The 25,674-nt window shown below is 40.1% G+C and overlaps 1 protein-coding gene across 4 annotated transcripts in view; it reads right to left on the bottom strand.

The window, feature by feature from the left end:
- Positions 1 to 6,155: 6,155 nt before the first annotated feature.
- The window catches only part of dag1 (dystroglycan 1), a 30,699-nt gene continuing 11,180 nt past the window's right edge, over positions 6,156 to 25,674 (bottom strand). For 2 of the 4 annotated variants that reach the window (XM_086150278.1, XM_086150281.1), the window contains exons 2-4: positions 18,433 to 18,987; positions 10,502 to 10,966; positions 6,156 to 10,039 (exon numbers count right to left, since the gene is read on the bottom strand). In XM_086150278.1, the coding sequence (XP_086006404.1) occupies positions 8,216 to 10,039; positions 10,502 to 10,966; positions 18,433 to 18,735 (2,592 nt within the window). In that variant the 5' untranslated portion in view covers positions 18,736 to 18,987 and the 3' untranslated portion in view covers positions 6,156 to 8,215. Of the gene's footprint in view, positions 10,040 to 10,501; positions 10,967 to 18,432; positions 18,988 to 21,247; positions 21,287 to 21,510; positions 22,147 to 25,674 lie in introns of those variants that run through there. The other 2 variants (XM_086150282.1, XM_086150280.1) reach the window with 2 other exon arrangements.

The following is a 25,674-nucleotide window of genomic DNA, read 5'->3' as shown; positions in this document are numbered from 1 at the left end:
ACTTTGCCAAAACACACCTGAAGAAGCCAGCCCAGTTCTGGAGCAGCATTTTTTAGACAGATGAAATGAAGATCAACCTGTACCTGAATGATGGGAAGAATAAAGTTTAGAGAAGAATTGGAACATCTCATGATCCAAAGCACACCACATCTTCTGTAAAACATGTTGGAGGCAGTGTGATGGTATAGGCATGCATGGCTTCCAATGGCACCGGGTCATTTTTGTTTTTATTAATGATGTGACAAAAGACAGAAGCAGCCGGATTAATTCCAAAGTGTATGGGGATATACTTTCTACTCAGATTCAGCCAAATGCAGCAAAGTTTATCAGATGGCGCTTCACAGTACAGATGGACAATGATCCAAAACATACTGCAAAAGTAACCCAAGAGTTTTTTAAAGAAAAGAAGTGGAATAGCCGAGTCAATCACCAGATCTCAAACCAATCGAGCATGCATGTCACTTGCTTATGACAAAACTTAAGCCAGAAAGACCCACAAACAAGCAACGACTGAAGACAGCTGCAGTATAGGCCTGGCAAAACATCACAAAGGAGGAAACACAGCATTTGGTTAAGTCCATGGATCTAGACTTCAGGCAGTCATTGCCTGCAAAGGATTTTCAACAAAATACTTAAAAATAACATTTTAGGTTAGGTTATGTTTATTTGTTCAATTACTTTTGAGCCCCTGAAATGAGGAGTGTTTGTATAGCAATAGCTACAATTCCTATGTTTTATCATATATTCTTGTTCAACCCATTGAATTAAACCTTAAAGACTGCACTTCAATTCTGTTTTAGTTGTTTCATTTCAAATCCAGTGTGGTGGCATGCAGAGCCCAAACCTTGAAGATTGTGTCACTGACCAAATATTTCTGGTCCGAACTGTATGCTAATCTTATTGCAACTTTTTATATATTTTCTGGTAGTTTCCATTGAGTTTTTTTTTTTTTTTATCATTCATTTCCTTGTTCTGTATTGTTTACCTTGTTGCTCACTCTTTGAAATTTAAATGAAGAGGAAAGAGTCTGATACAAAGTTTGTGACTGCTATTATCTAATCACAGGTTAACATTCTCCTCCATGACTCTGAGCATTTCCATGGGTAATATGATTTGCACATATCATACTGATTATTTTCAAATTATTTCTTGTTTATTTTCCATTTGGACAGTATTTATGGGTAATATACTGCTGTTCTAAAGTTAAGTCCCTGTTTCTTTTGGGGGATTCTTTCTAATTGAGTTTAATATTTCAAGATGAAAACTGTCCAAATTCTCAGAGAAATTAAAGGAAAGATTCACATAAACCTTTCCAATAACGCAGCGCCATGATTAAACTGAGAAGCTGAAAGGTCAGAGTCATTGTGCCAAGACCATTAGAATGCTGGGACAATTGGACAGCCAGGTCGTCAATCACTCCTGATACCTTGTACATTTTTTCACTCTATGATGTCAGAGATGGATGACCCATAGGCCTGCAGGATCAGGGTCGTGATCTGTGGAGAAAGTCACGTACCTATTTCACATGATATAATTTGTCTGGGAGACCCCTGACATCAAACCTCATACAGTGTGTAGATATCAATGTTTGGACATTTGGATGCTGCTTTATTTTGATATGTCAAGAACTTTAAACAAAACTAGTCAGCTGTTGTCTCAATTCAACTAGATGTCAAAGTCTATAAGTCAAAGTGTCTAGCTTACAGTATATATATATATATATATATATATATATATATATATGTCCATATTCTATATATTGATCTGTTCTTAAGGATGGGACAAAAACCACTTCGATAGGTGACCTGACCATTGCCACATAGGTTTTACTATCTATCTGGTATCTACATAACAGTCTATGATTGATTTTGCTTGACATTCAAAATATCAAATCTAATCTCAATGTGAAATATTCCTGAGATTTGTGTTCTTTAGAACCTAACAAAAAGATTTTGTCTCTTTTTATATCTACTTTGTGACTATTTATACCCTTATTCACTAAATATTTGCTAAATGAATTTGCTGTCAGGAGCAAACCATTGTTGGTCCTGAGTGAGACTCATCAGGACAAAACAAAACTCGACACGAACAGAATCCTAGACCCGTGTGACATCTTCCAATGAGGAAGGTTTTATTACTCCATAACTGTTTTTTTTTTTTTTTTTTTTTTTTCGAGTTTAAGCAAACAAAAAAAATCCAAAAATGTTATAGTCCACACAAAGACATTTTAAAATAAGACCTTAAGATCTATAACATCAATCACCCAAGATGTAAGTCTTTCATCAATTCTTGGTTTAGATCGTTTTTTTATATTTATGCTACTTTTGTGGCTTCGTAGACCGAGAAAAAACATATGATAGGGTGCCAAGAAATTAACTTTTTTATTGTACCAGTATGTGGAAATCTGGAGTGGCAGAGAAGTATGTCAGACTGGTGCAGCACATGTATGCGAGATGTGAGACAGTGGTGAGGTGTGCCGCAGGTGTGACAGAGAAGTTTTATGTGGAGGTGGGACTGCATCAAGGATCATCTCTGAGCCTCTTGTTTGCAGTGGTGATGGACAGGCTGACAGATGAGGTTAGAAAGGAATCTCCATGGACTGAGGATTGTGATGACGTCAACATTGGAGAGACAAAGAACCTCTGCATAACTGGATGGCCCAAAACAGGTGAGCCACAACTTCATGGCAGGACTCCGCTGTCCACCTACACCTGAAGGACAAGGGCCACTCCTTTGAAGACAGCAACATCTGCATTCTGGCCAGAGAAGACAGGTGGTTCAACATAGGAGTCAAAGCAGCCATCTTTGTCAAAACGGAAAAACAATCTCTGGACAGAGGAGGGGGCCTTTGGCAGAACCTCTTGCCTACGTACAACACCGTATTGGGATAGATTATCTTACACAGACCGGGCCTATTGGCACCCTTCAAACCACCTGGAAAGATCCAACTATCAACTAAGCATCAGTCTATGTGATCCAACAAGTTTCTCTCCATTGCCCACATTCTGAGAATTTTGGCTACACCTGATCAAATTTTAATCAGATATGTCTCCAGAAGATCTACCTTTGTTCTCACCTAATGACATCTCCATTAGCCAAACAACCCGCTTCATCCTAGTTTCTACACCAAAACTCATCCAGCTGCATAACAACCCATGCTACTTGGACCCTAACCCTGGTGGTTATACTCAGAAACTCCTCACAGTCCATTAGAACTGAAGAAGCCTTTCGGATGAGAGGTGAAACATCCTCAAGGGAAGAACGCATGAAATTCCTCTTTCAAGACCCGCCCATCAGATGAGACACTTGACTGTTTTAATATTTAAATCCACATGTACTAGGCAATAATGACAGCAGAGGGTGGAGTTTGTCTTGTAAAAGTGCATCTCATTGGGATTATAGTCTGACTCGTGGGGCTTCCAGCTAACTCTCCAGTTCTGCTGAATACCAAGTTAGCATGAAGATCATCTGTCCACATGATGAGGACAGACCTTCAAGCCTCACAAAAGCCTGAGAAAATAGCTTGAATAGGCTGAAATCGGGAAATTACATCTTCATTGCTGAAAGATCCGACTTCCAGTCCCTGCAAAATCACAAATTCTTCTTGTATTAAAAAACCTGTCAGAGGAATTAACTCACTCATTTACATAAATATATAGATGGGCTTTTTAAGGCAGTCAACAATTGAAAGGAAACAATTGGTTTCAACATTTTGATGTTCTTTTTAAGGCCGTTTACTTGAAGATATTACATAAATATTATTATATGTACAAAACAAATGTTAATTTTGAACGTTATCTCTCTCTCTCTCTTCTTTTTAAATCAAAGTCTCTTACCCCTTACCATTGTATTCAACACCAACCAGGATAAAACAGATGCTTTCCATCCAATAAATAATGTAGGTGATCATTGCAAATGATCTGAGTGCGACCTTCAAAGGGGAATGATCCTGCCTTTTTAGGAGCCTGAAACTATCAAACTGAGAATAGCAGACTGATCTTTTTGTTCTTGATCCACTGTTTCTGCTCAAAAGTTCAACAATATCGGAACTTGTACATTGACATTTACTCATAGAGTGTGGATGGAATTTTAAAGTTAAAGTTGTGTTTTTTTCATCTTCTTTTGGGTTATAAAAATTCTAATTCATCAAATAAGTTTCGACAAGTTACGCAAAGGTAAAACAAAGAAGAAATGTGAAACTGGCCAAAAAAGTTGAGACCTTACAGGAGGAAAAATTAAAGGTTAAAACATGACAGGAAATAATATTTGATAATGCAGCCTCAGGGCGACACTGACCAGTGTCTCCCCAAGCCAGCCCTGGAGGGGGGGCCCGGGGTACTGTAGGTCAAAGAGGTCAAAGAGGAGGAGGGCGTGTTCGGAAGCAGAGACAGAAGTGGGAAGGCATGAGTCTGGGACTGAGAGTAGGGACTTTGAATATTGGGACTATGACAGGAAAAGGTAGAGAGTTGGTCGACATGATGCAGAGAAGGAAGGTGGATATACTGTGTGTCCAGGAGACCAGGTGAGCTTAGAAGCTTGGGAGCAGGCTTTAAGTTGTACTACCATGGTACTGACAGGAAGAGAAATGGAGTCGGAGTTATCTTGAAGGAGGAGTTAGGAATGTTCTGGAGGTGAAAAGAATGTCGGATAGACTTATGAGTCTGAAACTGGTAATTGAAGTTGTGATGCTCAATGTTGTTCGTGGCTATGCCCCGCAGGTGGTATTTGTATTTGAAGAGAAGTTCTGGAATAAGTAAGATGAAGTGATGCAGAACATCCCCAGAAATGAGAGTGGTAATTGGTGCAGACTTCAATGGACATGTTGGTGAAGGCAATAGAGGGGATGAAGAAGTGATGGGCAGATTTGGTATACAGGATAGGAATGCAGAGGGACAGATGGTGGTAGATTTTGCAAAAAGGATGGAAACGGGTGTAGTGAACACTTTTTTCCAGAAAAAACAGGTACACAGGGTAACTTATAAGAGCAGAGGTAGGAGCATGCAGGTAGACTATATCTTGTACAGACAAGGTAACATGAAAGAGATCAGTGACTGCAAAGTAGTTGTTGGTGAGAGTGTAGTCAGACAGCATAGGATTGTGGTGTAGGATTACCCTGGTGACAAGCAAGCGGAAAGGCAGAGCAGAGGACAAAGTGGTGGAAGCTGAAAAGGGAGGAGTGTTGCATGGTTTTCAGGGAGGAGTTGAGGGTCTGGGTGGTCAGGGAGAGCTTCCAGATGATTGGACAAAAATAACCTACCATTATCAGGGAGACAAGAAGGAGAGTGCTTGGTGTATCATCTGAAAGGTAAGTAGATAGGAGACTTGGTGGTGGAATGAAGCAGTGCAGGAGTATATACAGAGAAAGTGGTTAGCAAAGAAGAAGCTGGACTGAAGAGAAAGACTGAAGAGAACATACAGGAGTACGGGGAGATACAACGTAAGGTAAAGATAGAGGTAGCAAAGGCAAAACAAAGGGCATATGATGACCTGTATGCTAGGTTGGACAGTAAGGAGGGAGAGAATGATCTATACATGGTGAAACACAGAAATAAAGATGGAAAGGATGTACAACAGGTTTGGGTGATTAAGGATAGAAAGGGAAATTGACAGATGCTAGAAGAGTGATGGGAAGATGGAAAGAGTACTTTGAAGAGCTGATGAATGTGGAAAATGAAAGAGAGGCAAGGGTAGATGAAGTGACTATTGCGGACCACAAAGTTGCACAAATTAATAAAAGTGAAGTGAGGAGGGGATTGAAGAGGATGAAGAGTGGAAAGGCAGTTTGTCCTGATGATATACCTGTGAGGTGTGGAAGTGTCTAGGAGAGGCAGAGCTTCTGACTCCATTATTAAACAGGATCTTAGAGAGTGAGAAGATGCCTGAGGAATGGAGAAGTGTGATGGTGCCTATTTTTAAGACTAAAGGGGATGTGAAGAATTGCAGCAACTATTGAGGGATTAAGTTAAATAAGTAATAAAATAATGTATTTAAATGTTTCTTTTTTAGTGTTCTTGTTTCAGCTACAGAATATAAAATTTACATGCAGTATAAAAATCAGTTAGAAAACAATTTCATTATAGGTCTAAAACAGCCAACCAGTGAATAGTAAAACATTTTGGTGTGTGATACTGAAAAAAACAAGGAGGATTGGTATATTTTTGTGCCAGTTGGTTTTATTATGACAATGCACACACTAAGCGAGAAAAAAAAAGAAAGAAAAAAAAAACCCGCAAAACACCAATGTGTTATGAGCTGGCGTGGCCTCATCGCTGGGCGGTAGCTCACATCTTTATTGCAAAGGGTCACTTTTAGTCGAAACTCATCGGCAAACATAAAGAGGTAAGGATAAAATCTGTGAGTACATAAGATCTTTGTATAACGAGATACACTTCTCCAATATGCAAACACACACACTAAACTAAAACAAAATGTGACCCGTGATGAAATAAATGACAAAAAAATGTACATAACTGAATCATAAGTGACTTCCTAGGCTAAATCCCAGACTAATTAGATCTGTTCTTTTTGCTAAAGCAATCTATTTGAGACTGTATCAAAAACTCTTAAAAAATTAGCAGATATTACCATTTTTTTTCCATCATCAAGCTTATTAAAATCTGATTATGCTTCTCAGTCATGTCAGCCCGGGCTTTGACCTTTGACTTGTACAATCCATCTCCATGGCACGCAATTTTCTCCACTGCCTTGTTAAATAGAAAATAATTAATACTCCTTTGTTAAAATAAACGGGATGCTCATATTTCCTACTCATCTCAGATAATTCAGTTCCAGATAATTCAAACTAAACGAACCCCTATCCAAATACAAACAGAAACTCGGTTTTCCTGTCCAGACAGGATGAAGGCACTTTACAATAACGGCATTAATTAACATGGGTAAAGCTGTAGAAAGCATTAATTTATGTGTTTAGCGAGAAAGACTATCAAGGACACTGTAGGTTAAAAGTCCAGTAAAGTAAAACATTTGAAAAAATATTGTAAAGGAAGAAAAAAATGCCAATGTAGGAAATTCAGGTGGCAAATTTGAAACAATCAAAGAGGGAGGAAAACCTTGATAAATTTGACTGAATTTCCTCTAAAATGTTGTACCTTTGAGGATTTTCCCAAATTATTTTGTCACACAGGATTAATAATTCTTTTTGCCCTAGAATTGTTCAACTTATCAACTAAAAATGGCATTTGTTGCAGCAATTTAATGCCACGATTATTGGTTATATGTATTTTTTGATAATATAGTCAGTCCTTATCAAACATCTAAAAACCTCAAGTTAATTAATGGACATTTATTGTAAAGTGTGACTAAGTTTTAAGCTTGTGGACATCAAAAGAAGATTTAATGCAAGTTCTACCAAAACAGGAAGTGAAGAGCTCCTGTAGTTTATTTTAGCAAGGCAAACCTTTCACCCCCAACAAAAACCAAACAAAGACATAATAGATATGTCCAGATATGAAGTGAATTTCAAAACCAAAGACCAAAATATTATTAATCTCTAAATCTATTTTTAGGCTACTTTTGTTATTCTTTAACTAGCCTTTGTGAATAATAGGAACAGACAGTGAATGTTAAAAGGCAAGTTGTATCAAATCTGAATAAATGCTCATTCATGCATACCCATGCACAAGCGCCCACACGCACACGTACAGACGCACACGCACACACAAACACACACAGACACACACAGAAGAAGGGCTGAATCTCAAAAATCAGTTCACGCCTTACAAAAAAAGTTACTGCTTCAATAATTCAAGGGCGGTTAATTTTTCCAAATTTTGTGTTTTAGAAATGATAAAATTGTCTGGCAAATGATTGTGTTGAGAAAAACAAGGGCACAAATCAAAAAAGATGAAGAAGAACCAACAGAAAAAGAATATCCACATCAAACGAGACAAAAAAAGGCTAAAATGACCGGACAGACCAGAGGCACCCTTCCAAATGTCCCATCAGACCAAACAGTTGATACAAAAGCCAATGAGTCTATGGGTCCCTTCGTCGTTGCTCGGTGCCCACTGAAACTAGTCTTTCCCACCTGATCCAACCTGCCCTATTTCCCCTTCCCAAAAATCCCTGTCACTGTATTTGTAGTTTAGCACCTCTTGTAATCCCTCTTTGTAGAAGTCCAGACACCAGAATAGAAACCATCAAAGTTCCTCAGGTGTTCGCATCCTCCACTCAACCAGTGGAGGATTTATGAGTCTTAGGGTGGTACATAGGGGGGTGGAGATCTGTAGGGGGTCATGTTTTTGGGACGGGAACCTTTACCCTCTAAGGGAGTAGTGAAGGGAGGTGGTGGCTGGTACGGGGGCGCATTGGGATCCTCATCCCGTAGGGCAGTGTACTCCCCTAGTATCTCCTGGTTCAGAGGTGTGGTCTCCGGAATAGCCATATTGGGGTACTCCGGTGGTGGCAAGGGAGGTTTCTCCTCTTGGAGAATGAGAGGCATGCTAGAGGAGGGCGGCGGCTTGGAATCGTCCAGTTCGTCTGCAAAGATTATCGGCACTCCTTTCTTGATGAAGGTGGCCTGATCCTCAATTGTTAACTTGCCTTTACGCTTTTTGCGGTAACAGATCATAGCGATGATACCTGCGATCAACAAAATGGCTGCTACCGCAACAGCAGGGATGACCGTATGGAGGTAAACATCATCCGTACTGTGCCGACTAGTGCCCAGAGCGGGTGTGATAGCGGGAGGTTCTGTTTCTTCAAATTCCCTTGGGGGAATGAAGGAGTAGGTCCGACAGCTAGCCCGACCCTTCACCAACACATTCAATGGCCTGAACTCTGGCTCCATGGAGTAGAGGAGGGTCTGTGAAGGGGTTCCATCAGGAGAACCAAGCATCTTGCTCATGGCAGCGATCTGTTCCTTGGGACACGGGTGCTGGGGAAGGCTGGTGTTGGTCCACTCCACCATGATTGAGCCCTTGCTGATGTTCCTGAGACTCACCATGCTGCTATTACGATCCCCAAGGGCGGATGCCAGCTTTTTGACAAGAAGAATCTTCTTGTGGACATCGTGGGTCACAGTTCGTGGCTCTCCGTCTAATTGCACAATGAAGATGACAGGGGTTTTATCTTTGACAGGCCAGCGATTCACACGGACCTCAATTGCATCGATTGCGTTCAGACCACCTTTGTCAGTTGCCTGCATGAAGTACTCATGTTTTCCCACATGCTGAACATCTGGGATGCCATACAGAAGCTGGCTGGTGGTATTAAACTTGATCCAGGATCCATCCCCTACCACTTCATTGTGGTTTTTTCGCAGCGTCAGACGCAGTTTGTCAGTAGATCCATCCTCTTTATCATAAAACATGTCAGATGGAATCTTGACCTCGAAATAGGTTCCGACCAGAGCGTTTACCTGGTCAATGGGATTTCGCAGCATAGGCTTTTCATTGAAGGGAACAGGGATGGCAGGGGCAGGTGTGGTGCGCTTTGATGGTTTTGCAGTGGAGGTCTTTGGCTCTCTAGGAACAGGAGTAGTTTTAGGCCTCTTTGGTTTCTTGGTGGCTTTCCTGGTGGGGGTGGGTGGTGTGGCGGTGGCTTCTACATATGTAGGCCTTGTCATGGTTGGCTGGATTGGCAGGGTGCTGGTGGTCTCCTTCAACCTCGTAGGTAAGATAGGACCCAGAGTTGGAGTGTGGGCAATTGAGTCTCGGACTCTGATTGTAGGCTTGCCAGGTAAAGGGATAGGGCCTCGCACCGGGGGAGCAGAGCTTTCAGTTGGCATCGTTATTGAGGGGGAGGATAAAGTGGGGACAATCCTGACTGGAGGCTCCACCATGGTGCTTGGGGGAAGCACCGCCATGACGGGAGTTGGGGTGTTGCTCAACTGGCGCCGGACTCGTTTGGGGAGATGGGGCTTCTTATTGGCAATGTGCCAGCCTACCACAGGGAAGCCCAGCTTGGATGACATGGTGCCCTCCTTGGCTGGACCCTGGATTTGGTTTATGTCTGGGACAGATGTCTGGTCTAATGCACAGCCCAGTTTCCAAGACAGAAGGGCACCGTTCTCCACCACCTGGGGGCGGAAGAGAGCAAGGTGTTGTCTCATACATTACATACTTCCTACAGAACTCTTTGAAAACTCTATTGAATCCTTGACCACATAGGTAGATTCTGACATTGTAGAGTTTGTTAATTTCGGATACATAATTTTTTATTCTAAATTTCAGATCAAAATTATAAATTATGACAAGAAAAAAAAGAAGACGTCAAGTTTGACTCATGTAGCTGCGCTGTGCCATATTCATTTCCTAATATTGTATTTTAAAACGTCCTTTGAATCATGAAAAACTACCACTTAGGAAAAAAGGATAGACACAACATTGTCCCCAGAGAAATCAAAATTTCTCACAACACCGAATTATTGCTGGGCGTCAGATCAATGATATGGAGCTACTCAGAGGTGAGTATATCAAAGGATCTTTTTGCCTTGTCAACCTGAAATTAATAAAATGCATGGTGGTAAAGTTCCCCTTACCTTTTTGGCATTCCCCGGTCCAGCCATGAAGGCAGACATATCAAACAGTCGATTGTTGACGACTGGCAGCATCCTCATGTGCTGTGTCTCGACGCCTGAGAATGTCCTCATGGCCCCCAGCAGTCTTACCCTCCGCATGGGGCTCATCTTTGTGAGGTCAGCATCCAAGATCACGGTCAAAAGCGTCACTGGCTCCTCGTCAGTACACCAGAACATCTGTGCCTCTTCCTCACCTGTGGTCTGGCTGGACGCAGGCGAGGATGCAACGTCTGAGTCTACATGGTCCTCTGGGTGGACCTCAATGGAGAAGACCTCAGGTGATAAAGTGGAGTCGAAAGGATTGGACAACGACACGGATATGTAATAGACGCCCTTGTCCTCATCCAAAGGGAGACCCTGCAGGGTCCTGGTAGTGGAGTTCCAGTGCAGCCAGGAGGGTAAAGAGTCTCTGCCAAGCTCTGACACCTACGAGGGGAAAATAAATCTATTACCAATAAATACAAAAACAAATCTCACCTCTTTCAATAAGGTAACTCCATTGGGAAAAACAGAATTTCAACCCTTTAATCAAGTCACTATCTTGCACTGAGGAGATTGCATAATCTGCCAGATTACAAATGAGTTTAATAAAAAGGTAAAAAGGAGGAAGAGAAAACAAACAAAAAGATGAGATTATGTAGTAATTCACTGACAAAGATTGTGCGAACAGATGTGGGAAGGTTCTTGTAGGAAGGACATTCAACATCAAAACTTAATAAATCAGTTGATAAATTTCAGAATCATTCAAGTTTAAACAGTTATCGAAATATTGGGCAATACCAATGATAATAAATAACAGTCAAAAACCCTTAATGTCCCCCATATGCTCCATGTTAAATGTGAACTTCTTACAAAAATCACAATGACATTACTAATGACTCTAATGGAAATATAAATTTGAACTAAATTTAAATTCAATTTTATTCAAAAATGGAGGAGAGTCTAAAGCACTCTCAAAAAGAAAAAAGAGAAGAGAGTTCAACAAACAGACTTGATCATAACATCAACAATTAGCTAATTAAGGACCAAAGAAAATCCTCCAAAACCATAACGCTGTTTGATGACATCAAAGACATTTAGAATTAAAAAAAATAATTAATAACAAATAATAGCCAAATTTAAAATACACAGAAATGCAGATAAACCTTAAGCAAACTAATTGCTGATAAATTATCATCCATCCATCTTCTGCCATTTATCCTGCACTCAGCATCACAGGGGATGCTGGAGCCAATCCCAGCTGTCATCGGGCAAGAAGCCAGGAACACTCTGGACTGGTTACCAATCAAACAACCGTTCACTCACTATCAGGGCAATTTTCCCATTTATTTCCAAATTAACCTGCTGAATGCTTTAGGACTGTGGGAGGAAACAAGAAAACCCTCACAGACAAGGGGAGAACATACAAACTCCATACAGAAAGGTCCCCTTGTCCCCCATTGTCAGAATCGTGCTAACATGATAAATCGTCTCACATTTAAAAATAAAGAAGGACACGTGAATAAATAGAAGTGATTAGCAATTTTTTACCCATAATTGTCCTATTCTACGGATAATTATCTAGTATTCAGTAGGGCATGATTTACAATTGATTTTTAAAAAAGATCAATTTTCAGTTTGTAGCAGAAATCTAACACTAAAACTCACAAGTCACTGTGAAAATTTTGATTTTTGCAGATAATGACTTATGGGCTGATGAGATGATGAAGAAAAAAAACACTGATGGGAGATTTATGGCTCTGTGGCTCCCCAAATTTCATACAGAACTTTCAGCATTTTTCAAAAGAATATATTTTCATAAAGCCTGTGATGTTTACACCAAAAGAAGGGAAAAAATTACATCTTCTGACTTTGATGTTTGTAAAAAGCAGAAAAGTCACCTTTGTAAGTTAAGTTAAATGATAACAAAAAGTTATTGAAGGGATGTTCTGGTCAAGTTCAGGAATGGAGGACTTTAATCGTCAATACGAAGGAATGATAAAGTGCCTCAAATAATTTAATTATCGTGCCTATGTTACACTTAAAACATCCTTAATTAAACACAATAAAGATAATCTCATCAAAGACCCTGCTCATGGCATCCTCCTCCTCCTGCTTCTGCTGCTGACTTGTTCCGTCCCGTGATGACCAGCACCGGGAGCCACAGAAAGAAACTTCACTGCTGTTTGAAATTAGACGTCCAGAGAAGGAAGCACTGTTGATTAAAATTAATTAAAATATCTCCAGGCGGTGTATTTAGTCTTATAAGGTTTGTAATACTTTTAGATTATCTCTCTTGTTTTTGTTTTCTTCATGATTTAAAAGTACTACCTTAATGGGCCAAATAGGATGGACTGGCCAGGACAGTTAATTCTTGACAGACTTGACCCCAGATAAAGAGCAGAAATGGATGGACGGATGGATTTTCTTAATTCAAAGACAATAAGATTTTTCCTTTCACTAATTATTATTTGCTTTTGTGATATTAGGATATTTTGAGTGTTGAGGATTTCTTTGTAATTTCATGGAAATTCATTATCATTTTAGATAACTATTAGCTGTAGGGGATTTTATGAATCATTTTAAGGTTCTTTTGTCTCGTTTTTGTTTATTTTGCAATTTACATTTTTCAAATAATAATAAGTTTTAGGTAACAATTCTCACATAATTCATTATACATTCGAAAGTAATTTCTCGCTGTTTTAAGTAAATAATATTTACACATCTGAGTGTCTCCCGTGCCCTTTCTGCAGACGCACACACACACACACACACACACACACACACACACACACACACACACACACACACACACACACACACACACACACACACACACACACACACACACACACACACACAGAGTCTGCATATTTTTTTGTTTATTTCTGGGCCACATTCACATTATTTTCTTGTCCTGTTTAATATTAATATAAAATATATGGATATTCATCATTAAGTTTTAGAACAATTATGACTCAGTTATGTTCATGTAGATTAATTTCTTCATAAGTTCTTGATATCTTGCATGTTTCTAAGTTTTGTTTTGGGAGAAATTAATACTTTTTTAATTAATAGTTTATTTTTAGTCCTTTTAGATTTTGCTCTTGTTAACTATTGTGGCCCCACACCTTTTTGTGTTCCATGCTGCTCAGCATCTGTGTGTTTCTAACTCACAACACACACACACACACACACACACACACACACACACACACACACACACACACACACACACACACACACACACACACACACACACACACACACACACACACACACACACACACACACACACACACGTCCCAGGGATGTCCAATCAGTGTGGAGAGGTAGTGAATTGTTGGAGCGAGCGAGGGACGTCAAGAAGAAACTTAAGGAGTAAAGTGATGAGGAGGAAAGCAGCTCAGTTGTGGAAAAAAGAGAGGCCATTGCTCAAGACCCTTCGATACACCTCATTTTGGAGGGGGGAGGGAACGGGGCCCATGGAAAATGCTAGTAGGGGATGGCATGAAGCGGAGGTTCACAGGGGAATTCCTTCCACCTCCTTTCCTACTGTTAATGTTCCCATGGAAGGAAAGCCAGGGCCACTTTAAGTGGAAATGTCAGAAAAAATAATTTTCAATTAAGTTTCACTCTAATACAGTGACAGCGGTAGAAACCCACAGGGACACACCTGATCAGCAAGAAATGACTCACCGTTGTCACAAAAGCATACCTCAACATGAAATTCCACTCAAAATTGCCAGAACATTAACATAAATGACGAGAGAATTATATAAAAATCTACACGCAGCAAACGAAAATGCTACCTCAGATTGATGTTTTAAATGAAATTAGTGAGTAACTTTTACTGAGGTTTGAATTCATAAAATTCAAATGCTTAAGAATAATGTACAACATCAAAAAACAGTCACAAATATATATTCCCTTAAAATGAATGCATTGCCACACCAATCTGAAAAGTATAAAGCAGGGGTGCTCAATACGTCGATTGCTATCTACCAGTCGATCACAGAGGTGATACTTGTAGATCGCATGACATTAAAAAAAACAGACGTCAGCCTATCGTCAATCCCATCACTTGATTGATATACAGGACAGCCAGTCAAAGGACATCTGATTTTTTCTGACACTGAGAACACAACAGACGTACAAACATCGGCGCAAAGTATAGAAAGCTAGTTAGCGAGTTACCTCCGATTTTAAGCTCTCTGATTTTTCTCTTAAACTTAAGAGAAGGTATGAAATGAGTGGGGGAGCTGGACCAAGTAAGAAGACAAAAACTTATCACTTTCATACAGAATGGGAGGAGGACTTTTTTTTTTTTTACAATGACATTTTCGAAGTGCGTTCGCCTCATCTGCCGGTCTAACATTGCAATACCAAAGAAGGGTAATGTGGAGCAGCATTTTCAGACCGTTCATGGAAAATACGACACAAACATCCCGCCAAAAAGTGAGCCAAGAAAGAAAAAGGTGAAGGAACTAAAATCCCAGTTGTCCGGACAGCAGTCACTTGTCACACAACATGGGTGAGTCACGTCATCGTTACTAAGGCTGGCTGTCAGCAGCTACTGTCCGGACAATGATTTAATTCAGTGCAAGTCATCAGAATGAACGTCAGTCATGACAAAAATGTATATATTTATTTTGTGCTGTGCAATATTGGCTCATGCGGTTATGCAAGGTACATCAACATACAGTGTACATATAAATAAAGTTTTGCATTTTTGTTGTGGGTAGATTATTTTTGACTTGGTCATTTTATAAGTAGCTCGCATGCTGAAAAAGTGTGAGCACCCTTGGTATAGACACTGGGTAAGACCAGTCTCTGAATAAAACCAGTTACTCCCAATGATCAGGTAAGCGGATGATGCCATGAATACAAATGTCAATGCGTTCCTTTCACTGATACATAGTTTTGAAGTGTATCATTTGAACTCTACTACAGAAAGCATGTGCGTGTGTGTATATATATATGTGTGTGTGTGTGTGTGTGTGTGTGTGTGTGTGTGTGTGTGTGTGTGTGTGTGTGCATGTGAACTGCTTATTCTCACTACACAGGTGTGACTGACTGATGGGACAGTGTGTGTGTGTGGCTGCACTACTGTGACAAGGAAGTGAACAAAAGATGAGCCAGAGCTAAGCTACAGAAATATCTCCACACTGTATGCTGGGACAACAACAAAGTCAACTAAACCCGCAGACATACAAAAGGTGTGCATAACTCCATGAGTCTACCTCCAAAGGTAGACACCATGAGTCTACCTTTGCGTCCAGCCTATATATATATATATATATATATATATACATATACATATATATATATATATATATATATATATATATATATACATACATATATTTGTATATTTATGTTATCCAATTTTCTGGAGTTTTGACTAACACTATAGCCCCATTAGGGTTACTCACTGTCAATGCATGGGTACACACGCATGCTTGCTTGTGCGCACAGTCACACACACACGCATGCCCTTCATCTTGAGTCTGGAGAGTAAGCAATACAGAAAAAGAACACACCTACACTTGCTGTATAAACAGTACACAAAGTAGCTTGTGGGAACCGACACACACCTCTCCCAACTTTGCCAAACCTCATATTACATCTAACAGGTCAACATGGATTGACCTTTGACCTAAAAAAAAAGTAATTACTTCTCTTCTGAATGACAAGAAATATTCTTCTGCCCTCAGATTCAAACAATTGACATTTTTTGTGAAAACCCTTTGAATCCTAGTGTTACCAACAGTAATATTGCTGTTGGTCTAACTGTGTTCTTTGACCTCAACAAAGCCTTTCCTTCTTTTGGTAAAAAAAGAGAAGAGGCCAACTTTCAGGGAAAATCCTGACAAAAGTTCCCATGACATCACTCTTAACAATGTCAAATACATATCGAAGCACAGACATTGCACAGAGAAACACATTTCAATATATCTCCATGTTTCAACAACCTTCTGCAGTGACACACTGACATGCTTAAATAGGCAGATCTGTACTGTCTTCCATCTAAATATAGTCTCCTCGCTCCAAACATGGCCAGCCTTCTGTTTTTTCCTGGAACAAGCTCTGGATGATGACCAAACATGCCAGGGGATCCTGACTGATCTGAAGCCTGCAGTTGCTAGGTAACAGCAGGTCACATCACAACATTATCACTTTTATCAATGTGGTGTCTTTTTAAGGAGATCACTGGGTCAAGCCCAGTCCTGTTTATTTCTGACGAAGGTCTGTATTGATAAATAAATACATAAAAAAAAATCTACAAAGTATATTTAATAAAAAGAAGTGTTGATGTTGATTTGAGTATGATATTACTTTTTTCAGCTAATCATCCTCTATTTTCTAGTCATTCAATGGTTGTTTATTAATGAAATTGTATATCATGTAAAACACAAAACTGCATTTTGAAATTACTTAACTGATTCATTAATTTGACTTCCAAATCTTAATGACAGCTAAATATCACATAAACTACGACAGAATAATTTCTTACTAATTTGTGTGCTTTCTTATCAATTTTTTCAATTTGGATAGCAATGTTAAAAGTTAATTTTGTTAACTAAATGCGTATTTTTAATGTCATTCGAACTGTTCTATTGCCTAGTGATACCATAGGGATTCCAAATAATGATTTGCACTCTACTACTGTAAGCCTGGTGCCCCTTTCCTCTTGCCACCAGGGGGACAAATGAGCCTCCTGATCTGGAAGGCCAGTGGTGATGAATTCTATCAGCAACACTAATAGTGAGGTAGGAGGAGGAGTAGATGTCCCAATCGCAGAAATGAAGGCTATGAATGAATGTGGGAGCGTATAATTTGGACCAGATGAGTCAGAAGCTCGCTAGATGTTTAATTATATAGCAACACTGCTGCTGTCTCCTCTGCCAACAAACAGAAGGGAGCGTGCTAGCTTTTAGCAGCTGACTCATATGTTCTGCTGTGTCTTTATCTTTGGCAGGAAGGCGGTGGAAAAATGCTATTAAAGAGCTGAAGAGAGGAGGAGGAACTGCTCTCGGCTCCGGGAGAACCACGGTGAGCAGCTGTGCCAGGAGGACTGGGCCAGGAGAACTGAGTCTCTTGTCCAGCACCCAGTCATTTGCCCTTTGATCTTTTCAATGAGATGAGGCAGTGAAGATTTTGAGTATATCTTGTGCAATGTGAGGACAATCCGCTGATGTGGAGGAGAAAACACAGAGGAAGGACATTCTTTATCATGGAGGTGGGGGAAGAGAAGTGTGATCAACCGAGAGAAACAGAATGGTCATTTCTTATTAAATGGTTTTCTAACAGTTGCTACTAAGTCATATTCTGTTAGATTCTAACACAAAGTCCAACAAACGTGAGTATATGTGTGGGATTGAAACCGTCCAGTGACTCAGGAATCACTTCGATTCTCTCTCATTATATTAAACTGCAGCCAGCAATTTAAGAATGCATTTCTACTCGACTCTTGTACTTGAAATGTTTAAGTATAGTGTCTTCATATAATTTAAACTGTCTTATCTATTTTCATCAAATGTCTCTCAGATTATCATGTTATTCCAATCATCAACTTCAACAAAAGCGTTGTCCTCTTCAACACCAGTCATCTCCTCTACCCCTACTTGCCCCCCTCAGGTGTTGTAGAGGGTCTTAAGGTCTCAGAGTAAAGGCCAGATCGCTTTCTGAACATGTCATTGAACTATTGGCCTTTTCAAACAAAATACAAAAACACTCAAACAACTTCAACTGACTTTACCTGGGTGGCCTGGACTTTCATAGATTGGCATTTGATGGTGAGTTGGCACAAATAATCTTAATTTTTCATACTCGAATATTTACATTTAATTTGCATCAGAAAAAAGCAGCTGATTGGAATTCAGTCAAGGTGAGTCGAACATGTGACTCACCTTGATGATATCGCCCAGATAAACATCCTCCATCATCTCTGGCAGTTTTATCTGGAAGATCCGTCCCACCACTGCCATTGAGTCAGGGAAGACTGAGGGTGTTGCCACCTCAGACATCCGTATGCTGTCTCGGAGGTCCCTCAGCAGTGAAGAGCTCATGGAGGCCTCTGGGTCAACACGAAGGCCTGCCTCCACCAAGCTATCAACTTCCTGCTGGGCAAAGGTAGCCAAGGGGAGCAAAACTGCAGCTAGCAGCAGTAGCATAGCTCTAGTCCTGGGGGGGCAGTACAGTTCTCTACCCATCTCTCAGGATGCAGGGATACAGAAGGTAAGAAATAAAAAGGATGTCTGAGTGGTAAGAATGGGGCTGGAGGGGGTTGTGCACCCCCCCAAAAGACCTGATAAATCCCTCCTTTCAAAGCTTTCTCTTCAGCTTGCTGCCTCCTTTTCTTCCTTAATCGTGTTCTCCCCCCTAGCTTTATCCTTGGTCTCTCTTCCCTGGTTGTGGCGTCTCTCCCTCTCAGTGGGCGGAGCTTCCCATGGTGGCGCAACAACCTGTCAGGAGGCACAAAGCAGCGGGTTAGAGAGCCAAACTTGCAGAGTCAAAAAAACTCAGAACACATCACCACTACATAGAAATCCTCAAGGGGGAAGGGAGGATGGTAGTAATCTGATTACTCTTCAAGTAGTCTGGAAACTGAGACAGAGGGGGTGAGCAAAGGATGAAAAGACGGGTGGAGACAGAGGTGATATACGGTGGGACCTCGGATTAACTAACAAAACCTCCTCAGAAGAGCAAATGAAAGCAGACCTTTGCCATTGTGACAAGGGTCACAGAGTGTGTGTGTGTGTGTGTGTGTGTGTGTGTGTGTGTGTGTGTGTGTGTGTGTGTGTGTGTGTGTGTGTGTTTATGTCATTTGTCAGCGTTTTGTGATTCCTCCAGCACGGAGGAATACAAACTTTGAGAGGAAAACCCTTTCGCAAATGATCGAGCAACCCCGTTTGGATGTAATTTTATGTAGATTCATAGCTATTTGTGAGACCCAAACATTTGTGAGGCGTTCTGTATTTCTACCAATTTCCTCATCAGAAAAACAGTGAAGAAAAACAAAATAGCAAACAATTAGAAAACAATTAGAGCCCCAACTGTGAATTTGTGCCCAGAGGCACTGTGAGACTGTGTGTGCGTGTGCGTGTGTGTGTGTGTCCTCTGTGTTTTGTAAGTCATCCAACCGAGAGGATTTCCCCTGTGCGTTAAATAACTTCCCCCGAAGTTACAAACCCTGGGAAAATTGAAGCTGTTTACCATATACCATATAGTCATTTTTCTTAAGGTCTTTTTTTTCTGGATAGGTTTTTACTTGCCTGTTAGTGGTTTTATTCTGTCCTGATTTAAGGGACATTTGCAAAATGTTATGTCATTTAAAGCCATTATTTATTTATTTTTTTGCTGAACAATGAGATAACTAATATCCTTATGATTAAGATGACAATATTTTGATTCAACATCAGGTGATGTTTTTTGGTTTTGTTTATTTTTCCATCCTGCCATCAGGTTTGCGGATGCTGGAACCTATCCCAGCTGTCATTGGGCATGAGGCAGGGTACACTCTGGACTGGTCAATTGCAGGGCTACATATACAGATTGACAATCCCCATTTTTCCAAATTAACCTGCTGACAGTGTTGGGACTCTGAGAGGAAACCCACACAGACACAGGGAGACAATGCAAAGTCCACGCAGAAAGGTCCTCTTGTCAGAATCAAACCAAGGTCCTTTGAGGTTGAAGCGCTGACCACTGAGCCACCATGCTGCCCTGTTTCAATTCTTATTTAATTTTATTTCTTCCTGTAGGTTCTTTATTCTTCCTATAGGTCTATTCTGAGTCATGTTTTATTCTTGCAGCTCAAAAGGTTCCCTTCTGTTTGTCAAGCCATTTATTTCACTTGGAGACAAATGGAAGGCTTTACCACTTCTGCCACATTCTGTCCAGCCACAATGTGAAATTGCCACCCCTAAGACCCCTATGCCTTCCCAGCCCTTTGTTACCACTGTCTTTATCATGCCAGTGCCCTCTGCTGTATGACTTCCATCTTGTAGAAGCCATTTTTGCGTTTTAAGTTTAACCCTGAATCTAGTTCAAAATGGCAACTGGGCGTCGCTGTGGCCCTTCATGTCGGCAAGCTTTGACTTCACCGCCGAGGGCAACAGTTCCCCCATTGCTTCCCTGCCATCTGGTCCTTCTTCTTTTACCATGAAAAACTCCTGCTTCCTTCCTCTTTGCTGTTATACTTATGATACTGCCTACTACCACCACTGGCACAACTACCTCACCATGATGCCAGTTGAGGAACAAGGGGTTCTCAAAATGGAAAGATTAGCAATGAATAATGAAAGCATTGACAAGATTCCCAGGTTTTTTTATTATTATTATTATTATTATTTCTTAATTATTTTTATGCAAAATTTTAGTTCATTTCACAAGCTTATATGAAAAATCTCTTTACTTTTTTGAAATAGTGATTCACTGCTGGTGAGTTGAAGCAAATGTGACAAATTCTTGGATCAAATTTGGGATTTTTTTCATTTTCATTTCTCTTTTCATTGCTTCTGATTTTCTGTAATTCAAACAAAATGGTGAAAAATAATGTCTCCCTACAGTCTGGTTTTAGCTTCCCAATGGACAAGTGTCACATGACTGGTTATTTATAAAGACGTCCTTGAAAGCTGAGCACCGACAAGCGGCTTCAGACATGACTAAACAGCTGCTTTCATCTTTAAATAAACTCCAGGTCACTTCCTTTTTGGAACTTACTCTGACAGAACGCAACTCCTCTGCAGATTTGTTCCTTTCCTTAAGAAAAAAAAAAAAGAGTAAAACACATCTTAGTAACAGTTGTATAATGCCACAAGCAATGACATTTCCAGAATCAGTTTAAATTTCAATGCTGCTGTATTTATCAGGGGATTCACTGCTGAAAAGTTATTATGAAATGTCAGCTATTTTTTTTTTGTCACTTTTAATTTTTTTTTAAATTCTTTTTAAGATACTATTAGGTAATTGTTTCGTATCCTTACTTCATTCAGAGTTATTTGTTGTTTTTCCACTCTTCCACTTTTTTGTGAACTCTTTCTTCAATGTTTAAGCCTGTCATACACAATTGGGGATATTTTGTTATACCTATTCTTGAAGACATAGTTGAATGAAAGTCTATCCTGAAGGACGCTTCTTTCCTCTCAGCCGAATGAAAGTAATAACAGAACCATTATGGTTTTGGACGATGGATGTTCTGAGGTCTGGACTTCCTCCCAGACAGAGACAAGATGTTTGTCGGGCACGTTCCTCCCATGTTTGTTAAATTGCTGAGGCAGAAACCTCCTCTCTTCTCATTGCTCTCTTTCTGTATGAGATGGTGAGATGGAAGAAGGAAGCACATTCAAACACAAGAAATGAAAAAGGTGATGCTCTTCTGTCTCATAGACAATCCTTCAGCCAGCGTTTGGGGGCGCCCAGAGGGGGTTAAGGGAAACATGCAAAGAAATTACTAGAAAATTAAGAGAATAATGATCTCATCCTAACCAAATGAACAAGAAATCACCTCAAAATGACCTCAAAATAGAAAGAAAGCAACCAGGGAAAAGAGGCTAGATGAGGAGCATGACAAAGAGTAACAGCATGAGTCTTGTGATCAGGAGTCAAACAAACAACAGCGCAAAAAAAAAACACAGACTTCTAGCAAACAAGCTCAGAGTGCGAAGATCCTTCTGGACCTCTGATTTATCTACGTCCCCTGCCCAATACCATCCTGGAGCATTTTTAAACTGGCTATGAATCACCAGGTGCCACAAAAAATAGTGTAAATGTACTGAAGATCTGCAAGAAAATTATATTAAAATGATAGAAGAAAAAAAACTAAACAGCAAGAAATGCATAAAGTCCGATATATAAAGAAAATCTTGATGGAAGTTTCTCTCCATCTCTCTCACATACATACATACACACATACATAGATACATACATAATAGACCTATTGAGGCCTACTCCTTCTCATAGCGTAGTCCCTCAACAAAGGACTACGCTTTTGTTGAAGCTGATGCTTAATCTGCTCTACTCCTTGCAAGTTGCGACACCCCATCCTCCGGTAGAGTACTCCCACTCACATCTGGACCCCAACCTGTTTGGCCACACACGCACGCACGCACGCACGCACGCACGCACGCACACACACACACACACACACACACACACACACACACACGCACACACACACACACACACACACACACACACACACACACACACACACACACACACACACACACACACACACACACACACACACACACACACAATGCCCCCCTACTGACAACCACTCTATCCTCAGACCCCCCACAGAGACAATACCTTGCACTAAACTGCACTTTAAACTCGGTCATACTCATATCACCCTTACTGCCATACATACAGGAGCTCTCATTGCAAAACTTCACTGTGCCTGCACAATAATTGAAAATCTTGATTCGTCTTGACACACATGCACACACACACACACACACACACACACACACACTATATGTATGTGTGTGCATGTGTGCTTTTTTTTTTGGGGGGGGGGGGGGCTTTTTTTTTTTTAAAACATTGACTGGTTGCTGTTCTGTGAAACAATCTACTCCGGCTGAAAAACAAAGTCAAGGTGAAAAGATTGAACCAGCCAGCTGAATGTTCCGGAAGGTCTGATGATCCACAAACATACTGTCCTTCATCAAACACCACCCGATGGAACCCCGGACAAAACAGGCATCCATCTTTTCCATCGGATAGTGTTTGGCTGTTGATCCAATGGGGAAGAATCAGACATGAAAGGATGGAGTTCCTGATGAAAATATTCTTGACTCAGTGGGATGCAGCCCAAGTGACCTTAGACCCCACCCCAGGAGCCCCATGTTGTTTTTAAAGTTAAAATGTTTAAATTTCACATACACTGGGGCAAAAAAGTATTTAGTCAGCAACCTATTGTGCAAGTTCTCCCACTTAAAAAGATGATAAGATTACTGTAATTTTCATCATAGATAAACTTCAACTACAAGTGACATAATGCCAAAAAAAAAAAAGAAAAATCAAGAAAATCCCATTATCTGAATTTTAAAGAATTTATTTGCAAATGATGGTGGAAAATAAGTATTTGGTCACCAACAAACAAGCATGATTTCTGGCTCCTACAGATCAGTACCTTCTTTTGTAAGAGGCGCCTTAGTCCTGCATATGTTGCCTGTATTAATGGAACCTGCTGCCAAGATGGGCCAAAATACCATCAACAGTGTGTGAAAACCTTGTGAAGACTTAGAGAAAATGATGGACCTCTGTCATTGCCAACAAAGGGCATATAAGAAAGTATTGACCAAAAACTTATTTTCCACCATAATTTGCTAATAACTTCTTTAAAAATCAGACAATGTGATTTTCAGGATTTTTTTTGGCATTCCGCCATAGTTGAAGTGTATCTATGATGAAAATTACAGGCCTCTATCATCTTTTTAAGTTACAGAACTTGCGCAATTGGTGGCTGACTAAATACTATTTTACTCTACTGTAGCCAAATAATTGAAGACAGTCTCCTGGGCTGTCAGCTATAACAAAATATATTTTTCTTTTTTTAGAAAAAAAGATTTTTATTTTTGTACTTTCCAATCTTGTAGCTTTCTAACTTTTGCGTTGTTTTTTTCTCCATGTTTTTTTCCTCTTAGATGTCTCCAGATCTTTTGGGTTAACTATATGGTCACTATTTACATGTTTGATTATTTTCAGGCTAATACACAGTATCACAATTTTTTTAAATGATTTGAAATGATTTTCTTGTTGATTTTTATGGAAGTTACTAATAATTTACTCAAAACTTCAAAAAAGAAAAAAGGATGAGCAGAGTTAAAATGCGAAGAAAAACAGAAAAACAATACTAAATTCAGACACAATTATAAAGACAAACAGAGAAGGCTCTTATTTGACTCACACATAAGCGAGCATGCTGACCAATTCACACAGACACACACACCTGATGGTTATTTCTTTCTGACTCTTGTGTTTTAGATGAAAGTTTTGGACAAAATTTTGACAAATTGCTACATCTTTGTTTTACAGCTTGAACTCGAACATCGAACACACATATACAGACACACACAATGTCGCCAACTTGACTGGGACCACCAGTGAAGACCTGACACTGCTGACAGCAGCTGCTATGTGTGTGCATGTCTGTGTATGTTTGACAACTGGGACATTCATGTGTGTGACAGAAAATGACAGCTGGACAACTTTCGCACTCTCACACTCAAACAAACCCTCCTGGGTGGGCTGCCTGAAAAATATTGTGCAATTGAGGTATTAAGGGGAGAAATAAAACAGACACGCATTTAGCAAGATCTTCATCTTTGACAGATAATAAAAAAATACGAATCAGCAATTTGAAATATAAAGTAATTTAAAGACAGATTATTGACAATATTGACATAATCTTTTCTGTGTTTTATCTAATAACCTCACTGATGAAGGAGGCAAGACCGAGTACATGAAGTCAAAGTCAGCTTTAATGTCAATTTCTCTGCATGTACTGGACATACAGAGGAATAGAGAAGATCTTTCTCACAATCCCACGGTGACATCAAATTGACAAAATAATATAATAATAGTAATAATAATAGAGTGCAAATTAGCAGCAAAGTGCACTGTTACATTAAACAGTAAACACTGAACTATGAGGTATGACGTAAAAAGTGCACACATATAAAGATTGATATTTGACCGCATGACAAAGTAGCATCAGAGTTTTTTTGGTGTTTTTTTTTGTGTACGGTTTAGCGCAAGGGTCAGTAGGTAGTACAGTGATGGTATATGATGCAAAAGCAGCATATAGGGGGGCAGTTTTGGGGGGAGTGAAGAATGAGGCAGGATAGAGGGGAATGGGATACTGGGTAGAGTTCAGCATCCTAACAGCCTGGTGTATAAAGCTGTTAGTGAGTCTGGTGGAGCAAGCCTGGCACCTTCACCCTGAAGGCAGGAGGCTGAACAGGCTGTGTGTGGGGTGACTGGTGTCGTTCATACTTGAGAACGCTTTACGGGTGAGGCAGGTGGTGTGTATGTCTTTCAGGGAGGGGAGCGGGGCACCGATGGCTCTTTGGGCTCTGTTCACAATGCACTGCAGAACTTTTCTGTTGTAGCCGTGCAGCTCCTGGCCCACACGGTGATGC

The sequence above is a fragment of the Fistularia commersonii genome, chromosome 7, assembly GCF_037954325.1.
Source record: "Fistularia commersonii isolate RoL2024-O1a breed Wild chromosome 7, RoL_Fcom_v1.0, whole genome shotgun sequence".
In the NCBI taxonomy this organism is placed as follows: domain Eukaryota; kingdom Metazoa; phylum Chordata; class Actinopteri; order Syngnathiformes; family Fistulariidae; genus Fistularia; species Fistularia commersonii.
Note: the sequence above shows the minus strand (reverse complement) of the source record. Positions and strands in the feature narration are given on the sequence as shown.